This window comes from Echiichthys vipera (genome assembly GCF_963691815.1).
Source record: "Echiichthys vipera genome assembly, chromosome: 22".
Classification (NCBI taxonomy): domain Eukaryota; kingdom Metazoa; phylum Chordata; class Actinopteri; order Perciformes; family Trachinidae; genus Echiichthys; species Echiichthys vipera.
In genome coordinates this window covers 15,576,739-15,592,693 of record NC_139847.1, presented here as the reverse complement: position 1 = coordinate 15,592,693, position 15,955 = coordinate 15,576,739, and the positions used below count along the sequence as shown (strand labels likewise).

The 15,955-nt window shown below is 48.3% G+C and overlaps 1 protein-coding gene across 3 annotated transcripts in view; it reads left to right on the top strand.

Moving 5' to 3' along the window:
• The window catches only part of kdm6ba (lysine (K)-specific demethylase 6B, a), a 107,875-nt gene that overhangs the window by 86,736 nt on the left and 5,184 nt on the right, over positions 1-15,955 (top strand). For all 3 annotated transcript variants that reach the window (XM_083936976.1, XM_083936975.1, XM_083936977.1), the window contains 11 exons: positions 6,242-6,327; positions 8,439-8,558; positions 8,937-9,060; positions 9,246-9,341; positions 9,499-9,787; positions 9,888-9,965; positions 10,146-10,316; positions 10,418-10,603; positions 10,913-11,488; positions 11,610-15,370; positions 15,517-15,643. In XM_083936976.1, the coding sequence (XP_083793102.1) occupies positions 8,942-9,060; positions 9,246-9,341; positions 9,499-9,787; positions 9,888-9,965; positions 10,146-10,316; positions 10,418-10,603; positions 10,913-11,488; positions 11,610-15,370; positions 15,517-15,643 (5,403 nt within the window). In that variant the 5' untranslated portion in view covers positions 6,242-6,327; positions 8,439-8,558; positions 8,937-8,941. The remainder of the gene's footprint in view (positions 1-6,241; positions 6,328-8,438; positions 8,559-8,936; positions 9,061-9,245; positions 9,342-9,498; positions 9,788-9,887; positions 9,966-10,145; positions 10,317-10,417; positions 10,604-10,912; positions 11,489-11,609; positions 15,371-15,516; positions 15,644-15,955) is intronic.

Here is a 15,955-nt window from a genome sequence, read left to right as displayed (position 1 = left end):
TGCCCACATACACACACAGACAGGTTAGGCGTTATAACACAGGTTCTCCTACATGTTAGCTGGCACGATGGTTGGAAACCAGTTGAGGAAATTCCCTTCCCTCCATGTCAGCAGAAACAATGATCATTTACAGGGGCACTATTTGAATCCCCCCCGATTTACATGATATATGTTAAGTACAGCCCTATTCATAGCACAGTATTAACTGAATTTATTGCATACAAGCAGGCATAGTACTGGCTGGCTGCCCCTTTAGCACTGCAGTAAAAATACCGGTCAGGTTATTTAGCCTGTTGCTGTGCATGCAAACGCTTTGGCACCACCAGGCTCTTACAGAAAACAGGATGAAGGTTTTAGAGTTTGGTCGGGGTCAAGGGGAAAGAAACGCAGTCAAGCATGTGTGGAATTCCACCATGCAGCGTTAGACTGTGGATCCTGGTCCTTCAGGCTGAAGTGTGGACCCCAACAAACATGAAGCTGTCCACTTCTTTAGTGTTCACCATATATACAGGACTGCAAGTATCAATTATTTCTATTGTCGATCAATCAAATAGTTCTTTGGTCTTTTAAACGTCAGAATATGTTATGTCCTAAAAATGACTCAAATCCATTATGAAACTAGTAACTTGGTTAAAAAAGTTCAATACAGATCAAATATAATTCATGGGTTCTACATATGTTTGCATGTTAAAGGGCCTATTAGGCTGAAATATGGTAAAACAATCACTAACGTGTATGGATGAGGTCATGGTTCTTATTTCATATTTCTCATTAGTTTCTGCAGAGCAGCAGGGCCCTGCGATACCGCCAGCCAACCGTGATGCTTAGACATCCATAACTCTGAATATTGGTCCTACATGCAGCGGTGGTCTTGCTGTGTTTTGGACCTGAGAACAGTCAGGAGAAAGCAGATCGGTGTAATTCAGTCCAGAAGTTGAGGAGAGAACGCGCTGAGAGCGGGCAGCGATTCAGATGCAGCCACAAGCCAAGCTAACAGGCTAATGTAAAACATGAAATTAGTTTGAACGGATGATAATGAACAATGCTATTAGAGAAAAGCCGAATATTGTCCGGGGACTGAGTGAATAGAGCTGTGTTAGAGAGTCACGTCCTGTTTGCCTGTTGAGTGGAGCGAGGGGAAAAAGGGAAAGTTTTCCTCTGTTATCTCTGGCTCTTTGCCACTCACGATGATGCCACGGTAGTGTAGGTGTGTTTGTGTGTGTGTGTTTGTGTGTGTGACTCATATACAGCTACACACTCACACCTTGGAAAGAATTTTCTTCCTTCCTTTTTTTTTACCTCCCCTCAGCTTCTGTGACTACTTTTACCCACCTCGAGCACATAATAAATGATAACTCAGCCAGACAGTAGATCTGTGCGTACCATGGGAGTTAGTTTTTTTTTAAACGGCGGAAAGTTCTTCAAGATTGGTATTTGAAGAATCAGTAAACAGGCCTTGGATTCTCCGGACTAAATGAACAAACAGCGGCGTCATAACAAAAGTGGTCCGCCTGCGTCACAGCTGTTCTGATAAAAGCAAAATGATCTGCGCGTAATTACACCCACTGTAAGAACAACGCTGCACCGGCCATCTGTACGCATGCTGTCATTAACTCTGATGCATATAGGACCCACACACATGTTTTGTTATTCACACACACAGACTGCTGATGAGACATAACACTGTGAGTCCGTGGAGGAAGAGGATGGTGCGTGAGGTCAGCCCGCTCTCTGTCAGTAAACATGTTGATCAGTAAAGACTCTCCGTGTCCTCTCTAGCATACTTTAATAACAGTTAGTGTAGACGCCACAGGTTCCTCTGGCAACTGTTGCCAAGGAAACAGTCTCTTGTCTTGTTTGGTGCATTTCTGAACTAGTGTGTGTGAGCATTGGATGTGGAATAGGAGCACATGGAGAGACAGAGCAGTGCGAGGGAGGGGGGTTTAGCACTTCTGATTTTCCTATGAACTGATGCTGTTTTTGTCCAGAGCCTTTCTTAGATTTGTTATTGAACATTATCACCCCAGAGGAGCAGAAAAGAAAAGTTTGGGGGCTTTTGAGGTTGCTAAAGTGTGGAAATCGAGAGTGACGACAACCAAGTCACTGTCAGTTGATAGCTGTCGCCCACATCCTCCTCGATTTCCGGTTTGTCGGGATTTACATACCGCCTTCCTTTCTTTAAAGCCAGGTATTGAGTCACCTTTTTTTTGTCTCACACGCACAACGCTCAATTTAGACAGCAAGTCTGTCGAGAAATCGAGACTCATGTTTCCTCTGTAATAGAGAGTTTCTGTGAAAGTGAAGCGGGGAGCACAAGTGACTGGGAGGAGGAGTGATCCATCACACACACCAACATATTCTCATCAACGGGTTTTAGAGGAAAGGTCGTGGTTAGGAGTTAGTGGTAGGATTAGGGTTTCCCACCCACTACCCTGACCCTCGTCTTTACGCAGACTTTAGCGCTCAGATTTCCTTCTTAGCTCCTCCCAGCAGGCCTAAGCCTCATATTTCTATAATGCCCAAGTGTCGTGTTTCCTGTTGTTTGAACAGATCAGACTAAAAAAACACAATGTATTTGTCATTTTGGACCGAGAATTAGTATTAAAGACCAATTATATAAAAACAGTGAATGAGAACAGGCCACACACACACACACACACACACACCCACACCCTTCAGGGAGGCTTACTTCCTGTGGTTGTGACGACAGCTTCCTCTCTCCACTGTGCGCTGTTCCCTTTCTCTACATAACGTCACACACACATGCATCTTATGTGTGTGTGCGCGTGTGTGTGCGTGTGCACCACACTAACACAGTTGTGTGCTGTCACTCACAGGCCCAGATGTCAGGGCGTTGAGTGCAGGTGACAAAAGGGGGCCTCATGTTTTCATGTTTTTCTACCAGCCCTCTTCCTCCTCCTCCTCCTCCTCTCTCTGTTTCTTTTTTTTCCCACAAACAGATAAAAATGTAGGTCAACCCATTCTCCTCAAAGAAGGACACGGAAATCAACATTTTCATTTACTTCTTTAGAATAGAAAAAATGAGGGAAAAAGATGCGGCAACAAGCCAAACAGCGCATTGACAGGTGACCACAAACAGCCAAAACTAGACAACTGTTGGTTGGTGGTTGCTGATAACCTGCAGCTTATTAGGGAAGTCGGACCAGCAGAGTTTGAAGATCTTTCTCCACCTGTACTTTGGCCTGAATGTAGAGCAGATGTGAGATATGAGTGTGCATATAAGCCAGAGGAGACATACAAATACAATACAAATAAGAGCTATTATCTGACCTGTTATGGCGTGCTGCTGCAGCTGAGTGCAGAAGGCCTTGGTGTAACTGGGTGAAGGGTTAGGTCAGAGCCTCTGGAAGAAGGGCTATGTTGTTGAAATGAATGCTAGCTGGAGATGATCTTGCAGCTTGAGGGTCAGATGCCTCTGTGTTTGTGTGCAGGAATAATGTTTGCCTGCCGTGTCCTCGGCTGACCCACACTGCTCTGTGTGTGATCGCTGGAACAGCCTCCTCTGATTTTCTGTGTCTGTATGTGTGTGTGTGTGTAAGGATGTGGACGTGATGAAGCCAGCCCGCATCACCGTCTTGGAACGGCATTCGCTGACGTTTGCACACACAAAACAACACTCTTACACACACACACACACACATACACACAGGGCTTGGCAACGAGTTGGGGGAGGACGGATGCAGGGGCTGGGTGTTCCTCTGTGTGTGTATGAGAGAGAAAAAGAAATGCTTGGTGTTTCCTGCAGTACACAATCTTTATCCGGGACTGGTTATGTAATGGCCTAGAGAGGGCGAGGGAGGACAGAAAAAGAGAGCGAAAGGGAGAGGGAGGGTGACAGGACCATGCATGGCCTTTCCGTCATCCTCTGCTAGAAACTTTTCCCTCGCTCTGCTTTGCGTTATCTGCCACTTCTCCCAGCCTTATCTGGTCATTTCTTATCAGACAGACTCTACGGTGACTACCAGGACCGTAACACTCTCCGGCTGCCTGCCAGCGCCCCCCTCAAGCTTTTAGTCATCAGTGGTCTCATCCTCTGGGATTTTTCATACGGTCACTCCAGCACCATCTGTATAAGCAGTCTGTTTACCCGCCTGTCTAAGGCAATATTACTACCATGCTGCAAGAAAGTAAATCTCCAGCTCATCAAAGTATTCCAGTTTTAGGTTTTGGATGTGGGTTAGATTTGGATATTTTTTGCAGTGCATGCCCTTGCTGCCTCCCCTCGTCTCTCTCCAGTCTATTTTCCTCTCATGGCTGCAGTGTGGTTGTCTGGCCGGGGACCAGAGCAGGCCAGTGGTTGTCAGGGAAGGGATAGGGCCAGGGAATTAAGGCCACTGCACAGAGACAGACATCTGAACATCTTAATTTCAGACATTTGGTCCCGTGGCTCATGTTAGTAGTGACTAAGCAGGGTTCCGTGGGCACAGCCACAAGCGTGTGACTTTGGTTGGTGTGTCACGTAGGCTCACGGTGGATTTATTTATTTTGCTTTTGTGTGTTAGAAGCCACAGAGGATTCAACACAGCCCCTTTTATTTTCCTTTCATGCTCTCTGGCTGGTGCGGTTGAGACGGTTGGCACAGCTTTGTTTCTTTGCCAATGTTTCGCTGCCCAGCCCCGCCTCCCAGCTGATAGCCGCTGTTGCCGGGGACAACAACTAACCAGCGTAACTAAGACAACGAGGGTGTTGACAGGAAGAGCTCTGATGTCTTGTGTCAATGTGGGGATTTCATTTGAAGATGTAACATGGGGGAAATTTTGATGTAACAGTGACACAACAGTGTTAGTTAATACATGCTAAATATATCAGCTGTGTGTGCAAAACATCAGCAACAGTAAATTACTTTGACTTTCACTGTACTCAGCTGTATATAGAGGAACACGACAGCTTGTTGTGGTGAAATCGAGGTAAAAGCGAAAGCTAAGCATTAGCGTCGCTGAATATATGTTTTATGAGTCCTTTTTATGATTGTTCAGGCCCCTGACGATAAAGTGATGGACAGATGGAACAACATGTCACATCTCTTGAACTTGATTCTACTCTGGGCCAAGAACCCCCCCTCCCCCGCAGCTTGTCATCACATCCTGTTTGTGTGTCTAAACACTAATGCAAAATAAAACCATGCGGTGCGCTGCAGAAGCAGAAATTACGTCAAAAAGTCAGAGAAATTCCCGCTGTGGTGATGCCGAAACACGCCCCCGGTCACCTGACTGTAAGTGGTGTCCCAGGAGGGGCGGAGTTTCGGGGCAGCGGTTTGGGGTAAGCCCTTCTGCAGGCTGCTGAGTAACCGGGGGGTTCCCCCAAAAAATGAAATTTCCAATCTCACTGTTTTCTCCGTACACATACAGTAGGGAACGCTGACTCATAGCTGGTTTAACCACATTTTATCACTTTGGTTTGATCTGATAGAACCCGAGCCGGTATGTAACACTGTCTGCTGTCTGTGGACACTATCTGGTTTCAGAGTGCGGAGTTTCTCACACTGAGCTGGTGGAGTGGCTGTGAGCAATGTTATAGCCGCCGTAGCAACTGGAATAGACGCCGTTTGGTCACAACAGACATAAACACACACCCTGCATAAAAGTGGTAATTACCACCTCGTCCTGTATCCCTGTTTGTACTCAGCAGTCACAGCTGGGTTTCTTACTAGATCTCTCTCTCTCTATGTTGCTTCATTTTTCCCTCATTTCAAAGTCACACTCTCCTTCCTCCATTCTGCCATTTGTTCTATTATTCCACTATTGTCTCCCCAGCGCTGCTCGTTCACATGCGATAGTTGACTTAGCCGGCCCAGCTCTTCCTGTTAGAGCGACACCGGCCTTGTTTGTGTGTCTGCCCGCCCGTGAAGCTTGTGTCTGTGTGAAAAGAGAAAAAGAGTGAGCGAACAAGAGCCCCCCCCCCCCCCCCCCCCCCCCGATCCCTTAATGTCAGCCTCCCCCATCGCCTCTGAGCCACCCTCAAGGTTTCCACGCTGCACCTCAGAAGTCAGGAAACCAGGATCCTTTTGTGACATTTCTCTGTCTAGAAAGTCAGAGAAGAGAAGCATTGGGACACAGGGGTTGTCTGTTCATACTGAGAGCAGAGCCAACCCTCAGCCCCTGAGTCATATCATATGGTCTGAGGCTTCATGTATCATTATACCCCTGTATCGTGTGCAGCGTGGCTTCATGTTGTTTTTTATGACAGCTTGGCATGACTGTTTTTGTCTCCTGTCTTTCAGGGTTGCGGAGACCCCAGAGAGATGATTGGCAGCCGAAGCTGAGACATAACAACTGTGAATCAATAAACTTGGTGCTACTCTAAAAGGTACGTTCATCTCAAGTGTGTGTAGCTGTTTGTCTTGACGCACGTCATGTGCAGCCTTGACAGTTAACACCGGCCTATCTTCACATAGCAGCAAAGCCTGGTGGATGTTGATCCCTGTGAGGCGGAAGGGGAGAGATAGAGAGGGTGGTGTGTGTGTGTGTGTGTGTGTGTGTGTGTGTGTGTGTGTGTGTGTGTGTGTGTGTGTGTGTGTGTGTGTGTGTGTGTGTGTGTGTGTGTGTGTGTGTGTGTGTGTGTGTGTGTGTGTGTGTGTGTGTGTGTGTGTGTGTGTGTGTGTGTGTGTATAGCACCACTCCTGACAGACTAAAAGTGTACAGCGATTGAAATATCCACTACTGGGATTTAAATAGAGACAGAGGGAGCCATAGGTGGTGGGAGGAAGAAAAGCAGAGAAGAGGAACTGGTGGGAGGAAGGACTGCGTATAACCAGAGCTAATTTAGGAAAACTGGTGGAAGAGAGCTGTGCTGAGCAAGAGAACTGAATCATAACCTGCGTGTGTGTGTGTCTGAAATATGCGACAAGTCATGTATAATGCATGATTTGGAGAGTAACAAAGTTTAATCATCACGTGTCTTTAACATTTGGTTCGTGATAAGCGAAGTATAATGCATAAATTGGAGAGTAACAGACGTGCACACACAGGTTATGTTTCATTTCCTCTTGCCGTTGAATAACTTGACTTTTTTTTACTTTGACCGAAATCAAATATGCTTATCTTTAAATGGGAGTCATATAAATTAAAGTGGACTAATCAGGAGATTGAGGCAGGATGTTTCTGTTTTGGGGTAATTCAGCTTTAATATAAACAAGAGATCACGAGACAGTGTTTTAAGTGATTTTATCTTCAGTGCAAACGCGTATCAACAGCAATGGCGAATGTGTAGGTGTGAATACATCTGTCTCAGGTTTTGTCAGGGATCTCTTTTGTTGTGTTTTTTTGAATCGAGGTACTTTGAAACACGGACTTCTTTGTATCTTGACACCTTCTGTCTTTTGTATTGTGTGTGTTTGTGTTTGTGTGTGTGTGTGTGTGTGTGTGCGCGTGCCTGTGCCTGTGTTTCAGACAGCAGGGAGAGGTGGGAGTTATCTCTGAGCTTCTTTTATGTGTTTTCCCCTCAACCGCTTTCCTTTGTGCCGTCTCCATGTATGTGTGTATGTGTACGTGTGCGTGTGTGTGTGTATGTGTGGGAAGGTGTGTGGGCGTTTTCATGGCACCGTTCCTACTCTCCACTTCACCTCCCTCCATCCCATCCCCGCTTCTCCATCTCCATCTCTTCTCCCTAATCTATCCTTCCATCCTGTTCAGACCGTCTGTCGCTGCTGCCCCCCTCTCCCTCTCCATCACGCCTGCCTTAATGAGATTAAACCTTAGTGTATCCACCGAGAATGCACATGCACGCTTTATATACACACACACACACCCTTCAGAGCGCTGCAGCACACACACACAGTCATCCACTTAAGAGAGCGCACTATTCTCTCTCACATGCACTAAATCAGCACGAGCCTGACACGACCATGCAGCTTGCGCACTTGGCATTGCTTCCAACGGCACACACACTCACACAGACACACTTGGCGTGTGACCAAGGCCTCTCACTCTTTCCCTCTGTCTCTTGTTATCAGGAGGCCCATAGTAAGGATTACAGTAACCCCAGGTCTGTCCTCATAGGTGAGCTCCCCACTGAGCCATCTGGGCCTCAGTAATAATCCTGCTCTGTACCGACTGGCTTACTGGCGCCTCCCACAGGCCGACCGACTCATAGCAGCCAGCTATAGACAAAGACATGGTTTAAAGACATCAAGCAAATTGAAGTTATTCTAATGTTGCTTGGGGGAATGTCCAAACAAGAACACTGCCAGATGAAATCAGCAGTGCAATGTAAATATAAAGGGTTTTACTCAGATTGCCTCAGCAGTCAGTTAGATCTCCCCTGCCCTATATTCTTCTTATCCCCTCCAACTCACACACATACACACACCGACGAGACTATATAATAGAGAGCCCACTGGCATTTATTGACTTTACAGTGTGTCTCTGTCTCGCTCGTTAACATAGTGGCTCTCCTGTTCTTCTCTTTTCTCTCTGTAGCTAATAGGCTTTTGGGTTCCTGGTGCTAAAGACAGGAGCAGGACAGTACAGATATTCTCAGTGTTGGAGTGAGGCCCTCTCTGTGCTGCAGTGGAGGGCTTCACCGACACAGCTAGTCTGGTGAGTAGGAGCACTCTAATTCACTTTAATGAGAGACATTGTGTTGTAAATATATGATATACAGTGGGGAAAGTCAGTACCAGCAGTTTATAGAAATATGTGGCTATGCATGTGGGTTTAAATGAAATGAAAGAAGACCATTTAAGTGGCTATATTTAAGTTAAATGAGAGATAAGCAAATTAAAATATAATTGTATTTCTGAATCTCATGAGCTTACTAGTAATTTGTAGTGTAATAGATTGTTATGGTTATCTTTTTAAAACAAATAAACATTGATTATAGCACAAAACTTTTCCTTCTCTGTTAGTCCACAGGTTTTTTTTTCTGTATAAAAGCATGCGACTAAACTATATGATGCATGTTTCTACCATCCACAGGCTGGATGCATCACGCAGTAGAGCAGTTTGGCGGCCGTGGCACACGGGATTCCTTCCCTCTGGACGGACTCAACCGGGGACCATGGGCTCCCGTGGGCGGCCGCGCCTGGCAGCCACCCGCCAGGTCTGTGGCCATGACAACGCATGCACACAAACTTTAAGAACCTCTTTGTTAAATCCATCAGCCTTAACCTGTTGTTAAAAGTCTGAGTTCCAACTTTTGATGGCAGAATTGAAGTAAAAGCTCAAATTTACTTAACATTGGTGTAAAAACTGACTGTAATGTTTGGTGTCTCTTTTACTCATCAGGTGTTCGCCTGGAATGAACCAACACCAGCTCCTTTCCCATCTACCTCCTGGTCCTATGGGCGGACTGAATCATCCCAGTAAATTCTTTAGTAATGGGTAAGTCATGCAGAGAATCATCAGTGAAAGAACCAAAATTAGAAAACAGAGGGTAATTTACTTTACAGTTTATTTACAGAAAATGTAAGACGGTATAATTCAGATCAGTTTTTTGTTTGTTGTAACACTCTTTTTGTCTTTTTTTTTGTCTTTTCAGGCCCATGCGAGGAGGTGAGAAGCTTGAGCTCCCACAGCCAATGTTACCAGGTCTACAGAGGGAGCAGCAAAGGCCTCCTCCTCCTCATCTTCACCCTCCACCTCCACACAGAGCATGGGAGCAACTGGGTCAGCTGTACGAATCCCACCTCCCTCCTCAAGGACATCCTGCTGCGCCACTGCCCAGTGAGCACACACTTCGCCTCCACAATGGAGGCTATGCAGGCGGTGGGGGTGGCCCTCCCCCCAACCCCCACCTTCCCCCTAGCAGGCCAAACCAACTGCTGAAGGTGAGTGACAGTGCTACAGCTTGTATCATGATCGATTTATGCAGCAGAGAGTTTCATAGATGAAGAAAACTGACTGTGTTTTCTTTACTGCCTGTTTTAGTTCGGGGGTCCTCAGGAGCAGCATGTTCCCCGGGGTCCACCACTGCTGGGAGATGAGATGTGGGCTCAGGTGCACCAGGTAGGAGCTTCCTAATTGGCTGTGATCATGTTACATCATCCATATAGACACACAGCAATCTCTGTTCTGGCTCTCACTTCTGCTGCAACCCGACAGATGAGAGACAAACTCCATTCAAAGCCAGTGTCACCGAGCACCACTGCATCCACGGCACTAATCCTTTCATTTTTCGGTTCACAGCAGAGGGGCTACCCAGGGAAGATGCTCGGGGGTCAGCTGAAGAGACCAGGCCCTCCACTGGGAGAGCATTCTGTTATCCAGCACACTCCTCCACCATCCATGCACCCTTCCTCCCGCCCAGCTGCAGAGGACTGTCCCAGCCCCAGCAAGAGGAAAAAGAATTCTGATCAGGTATTATACAAAAACAAACCACAATGATTGGAAATGTATAAGTTCAATTCTAGATTTTCTCTACAGTTTTGTACTGTTGTAATGTCCCACTCCCTGCGCAGGTATCCCATCCTGGGCTGCAGCGTTTCCCTGGCCAGTCTTTGTTATCTCAGCACCAGTCTTCAGTCCACCACCTCCCTCCAAAAGCTGCCTTCTGGAACCCTCTTCACAAGAACAACAGCACTCCTTGGCAGCCTCAGACGTCTGACCGCAAAAACCCACAATCGCAGGAGTTCCAGCTCCGAACAGTAAGAAAATAGCCCTTCATTAGATATATGGTACTTGGGGCCAGGGGTTAACGCTTTTCTATTGACTGCTATCAATGGGAAAACCTTTATTGGATTGAGCGGGGCCATAAAGATGTATTGATTGTATTAGCTGTCTGAACCTGACACAGGGTATTGAACCAGGACACGGGTGAGCTGTAAATAACACCGTGCCCAAAATTGATTTCCTTTTCTTTTGTTAAGTGCAGCACTCATCAGATCCTTTATATGTTTTGTTTATTATACTCTAATCATCCTCTGGATTGTTGCTTGCTCTGTATTGTGTAACAGGAAACCAACAAACAAGGACTGGGTAGCTATGCCCAAAAGTCCTCTCCTGCCTCTTCCACTCCTTCCAACCTCTCCCCTGCACCAAACTCCTCCCCGGGAAGCTACAACCATGGATGTGCTCCTCAGCTCCAGAAAGACGCATTCCAACCTCAGGCTGTAAACCAGCAGTCCCCTCACTCCTCCTACCCCAGCCCCGGCTCAAAACTGGGGATAGCTTCACCCTGCCAGGCCATGGAGCCTCGTGGTCCTCACAACCAGAGAGGCCCTCTAATTGGGGGCCAAGGTGGCAGCCATGCTAGCTCTCACACAGTATCTACCCCAGCTAGGGGTGACAGAGATCAACACCTACACGCCCAATCGTCACCAGCAAACCCTCCTGCAACCAGCAACAACAACAGCAGCAGCGGCAGCAGTGTGCCTTACAGCCACTTCCAGCCTCATCCAGGGCTGGGGCAACAGGGTCCCCCTGCTCCTCCTCCACCTCCTCCTGCCAGCAGCACCTCAGTACCTCAGCATCTGCAAAGCGGGCCCCATGAGGCCTGGAGATACCAGAGCAGGCCCAGCAGTCACTCCCTAGTGAGTATAAGTCATTCATGCCATAGCTCATTAGCATCATGTTTATACCACTTTGTTCTTCTGCAGCCATGAGTGCTAAAAAATGTAATAATTCAAAATTGTTGTGTGTGTGTCTCTTCAGGAGTCAGGCATCTACAGGCCTCCAGGACTGCTACCTCAGCGCCAACAGAGCCACAATCAGGTTGGGGATAGTCGGGTTCCAGGTCCTTCCCAGCATCACCACCATGTCAGCCCTCCTCTGCCCCTCACCAACTCCACGCGAACACCTGTCATCACTGCAAATCTTCCCATGTCCCAGGCCTCTTGCTCCATCGGTGGCTATAGCAACGGCAGGATCTCAACTCATGTAACTATGGCTGGTGTCTCCACGGTGACCACATCACCCCCTGCTGGTTGCCCTGGGAACAATAGCAGCAGTAACGGCAGTTGGCAGAGAGGAAGAGAGCCAGGACCCCAAACCTCCACCCGTGGCGTCACTAGCCCCACCTCTCAGCTGGATGCTCTGCTGCAGCCAGCATGTCAGAGAGGCCAAACCGACACTGCCAACCAACTTCGCCCACAGGGGCTGCCCAGACCACAACAACAGGGACCCACCAAGTCCCGGCCCATGAAGGGGAAAATGCCATACTATGCTCAGGCAGAACAGGAGCAACCTCCTGCGTTTTCCCCCACATCTGCTTTGTTCTCCGCAGGGCACCAGAGGGCAGGAGACAGTGTGATTACAAGCAGAGTTTCAAATCCTCTTCCTAGCTCTCCTACTACATACCGCTCAGCTCCACGCCCCACTGTCAGTACTGCACCTGAGCCATTCAATCCAGTCCTCTCCTCCAGACTGGGTCACCAGTCAGAATTTGCCTCGTCACAGGCGTACTCCCAGCGCCAGATTTGTCCGCCAGCTCCTTCCTCTGTCCCTCAGTCCATCGAAGAGGCTCTCGACAAGCTCGACGCAGAGCTAGAGGGTCACATGCAAGCTGAAGAAAGGAGGAAGAGAGACAGAGAGGAGCAGGAGAGGAAAATTAGAGAAGAGGAGAGGCGGAAGAAAGAGTGGGAGATGCGACAAAAGCGGGATGAGGAGAGGAAAAGGAAAGAGCTGGAGAAGAAGGAGGAGGAGAGGAAGAAGAGAGAACTGGAAAGACAGGAGGAGGAGAGGAGAAGGAGAGAATGGGAGAGGCAGGAACAGGAGAGAAATAGGAGGCAAGAGGAGGAGAGGAGGAGAAGGGAAGCAGAGAGGCTGGAGGAGGAGAGGAAAAGAAGGGAGTGGGAGAGGCAGGAGGAGGAGAGGAAAAAGAGAGAATGGGAGAAGAAGGAGCGGGAAAGGAAGAGGAGAGAGTGGGAGAGGCAGGAGGAGGAGAGGAAGAAGAGAGAAGCAGAGAAGCAGGAGCAGGACAGAAAGAAGAGAGAACTGGAGAGGGTGGAGGAAGAAAAGAAAAATCAAAGAGAGTTGCAGAGGAAAGAGGAGGAGAGAAGGAGAATGGAGCGGAGGAGGGAGGAGGAACTGTGCAGCGCGAAAGGCAAAGAGCAGACCGCTATTGAAAATCTGGAGAGACTGCTCTCCTGCAACACTTCCCCAACACCCCCACCTCCTCGCCTCTCTTCTGTTACTCCTTCAGGTCCATCTCCCCCAAACTCCCAGGCTTCACCCCCTTACCCCTGGCTAAGCCGAGGAGGCGTGCTCCCCGGTCCACCAGGCCAGACACCCGCCGCCACTACTCCCGTGGAAAGGCTGCGGCCGCCCCCTCTTACACCTCAGACTGAGTACGCCAGAGAAAAGCAGAGACAGAGGGAGATGTGGAGCAACAATGGCGGAACAGCATTCAGTTCCTTATCAACACACAATACCTCAGGGATGAACCAGTCGGTATACCCCAACAAGCCCCCAGCAATGCAAGCCGCACCCAACCAATCCAAAGACTCAGCCAGGGAGAAAGACAGCAGCCAGCACTCTCTCCCTACCTTGGCACTTCGAGAGCCCCCCAAACTGTATCAGGCTTTTCCCAGAGAAATCCTTCCACCGCCACCTCTATCCTCCACCTCAAGCTCCCTGAGGGGAATCCTCAACAAGCAAGCGACGGGAAGCGGTTTGGAAAATGCCAGCAGATGTGGCACGGACTCTGCCCAGTTTGAGGAAGAGCCCTCTGAGCTGTCCACGCTGCTCCCTGATGGTCTGGCAAACATCATGGCCATGCTGGATGAATCGATCAAAAAGGAAGAGGAGCTGTATGACAGTGAAAAGACTGGGCCCGCGGGTCTTCTTGACAACTTCACTCCTAGCGTCCAGCCTATAAAGAGCTACCTGTGTGCCCCGGACCTAATTCCAGCAATGAAGCATCATTCCAACCAGGAAGACTTTGGATCCAATCCGCACGCCAGCCCTCCAGTGCTCAGTCGGCAAGGCTCTTTGGCGTCCCCTTGCAGTCGAACATCTTCTCTCAACGAGGAGGATGAGGACTACGCTAAACCTTCTCCGAACCTCCCTCTGAACCCCAAGCGGCCAATGGATATGGGAGTGGGGAACACCAATTACCGTCACAGTGACCTGGCTAAACTTTACGGCCTCCCAGAACAGACTAAGAGTGAGGCTGACGAGGAGGACGATGACGAGGACTCAGAGACACCATCCTGTTCTCCTCCACCCCAAAGACCCCACCTCCACCAAACAGGTGTAAACAGCATGTTTAAGTCCCTTGCAACAGTCCTCGAGAGCCAGAAGTATGCTTACCGTGGTGGGCCTTTTGGGAGACCCCCTCCATCAGCTCTGCTTGGGGTCAAATACTCCTCTTCGCTATCACTGGGCCCTGATATCTGCCGCCAGCAGCAAGGCAGTTCACCCACATCCGATTCAACCAATCCACCATTCAGTCCAGCTGTCCCACCTCCAAAGTCCTCCCCTCCTTTTCTTCTAGAAGACAAGAAATTGAAAATAGAGGACGCTGATATCTGGAGAGATGATGGAGAGACGGCAGAGGACAGATTCAACTCGAACAAAAAGGAGAGCATTTCTACTGTAAATACTGTCAAGGTGGTCAAGGAGGAGGAGCTGCTGACGACCATCTCTGAGTCTTCTCTGGCAGAGTTGGGCAAAAGCTGCGAGGTCATGCTGAGTCGACAGTCACTTCCTAACAAGAACTCCCTCGATGAAGCCGATATCAAAGTTGAGGACAGGCACAAGCCCGAAAAAGTAAAATTAAAGGAACACAGAGAGAAAGACAGGCACAGGGATAGAGATAGAGAGAGGGAGAGGGAGAAAGATAAGAAGAGGAAGCACGGTCACAGCCACAGTAGCAGCAGGAAGCACGAGGACAGGAAAGAAAAGAAGAAGCATAGAGAAAAGAGAGAGGAGACGGTCTTTTCTTCTTCTTCTTCTTCTTCATCATCATCATCATCATCATCATCATCATCATCATCATCATCATCATCATCTTCTTCCACTCATTCCGGCTCCAGCCACAAGCGGCACAAGGACGGGAAGAGCCACAAGGAGAAGAAGGATCGCAGGATTCTCGGTGACCTCAACCTCCAGAGCAAGGAGGGGTCGGAGAAGAATCGCAGCCATTACGACGCAGATAAAACAAAACGCAAGGGAGCATCTGGTGCCGGCTCCACCAGCGAAGAAGAGCACGCGGAATGGACCTCGAGAGGCTCTGGAGAAAGATCTCCAGAGGACAAAAAAGACTCTGAGTCTGGTTCTTCGCTGGTTTCGAGGGATTTCTTGAAACTGAAGGCACTGTCTGATGGGCCCCCCAAAGAGCTGAAGATTCGCCTGATCAAAGTGGAGAGCGGGGACAGGGAGACGTTCATTGCCTCTGAGGTGGAGGAAAAGAGGATCCCACTGGAGGAAATCACCATTAAGAACACCGCCAGTGAAGTCATCAGGTCCTGCAAGTAAGTGCAGTTTAGAGGAAGACTCTTCTTAAAACACCATGAACAATGTCGAAGATAGAAAGGCTGAGGGTAGAGTAGTGTATTTGTGTTGAATAATCCATCTTGATGTTTGCATGGGTCAACGTGCTCTCTTTTTTCCGTCGTAGGGGGGCCAGAGTGAAAGGGAAATTCAAGGAGTCTTTCTTGCTCCCAGCATTCTCCGTCAAGCCCATCATGACCTCAGATGAACCCATCCCCAGAGAGAAACTCAACCCTCCTACGCCCAGCATCTATGTACGTCACTATGTCCACTACATTTCACACAGAAACTAGCTTTCTTTCATTTGCTACATACAGGAAATGCACATTTTGTCCGTTATTATACATGGTAATCAGAAAGTAAACAAAAAAAAAACAGCCAAAAGTATGGTTTTAAATCCACCAGCACAAGGAAAGGTGATAAATCAGACAGCACACACATAATACAATCTTTTAAAGCAACAGAACATGCAGTTAGTTTAATATGTAGTGTACACTAATAGACAGTTAACAGGCCCGTGCTGCCCTCTTGTGGTGTTTCGTTTGGTGTTACTGTGTATTGACGTG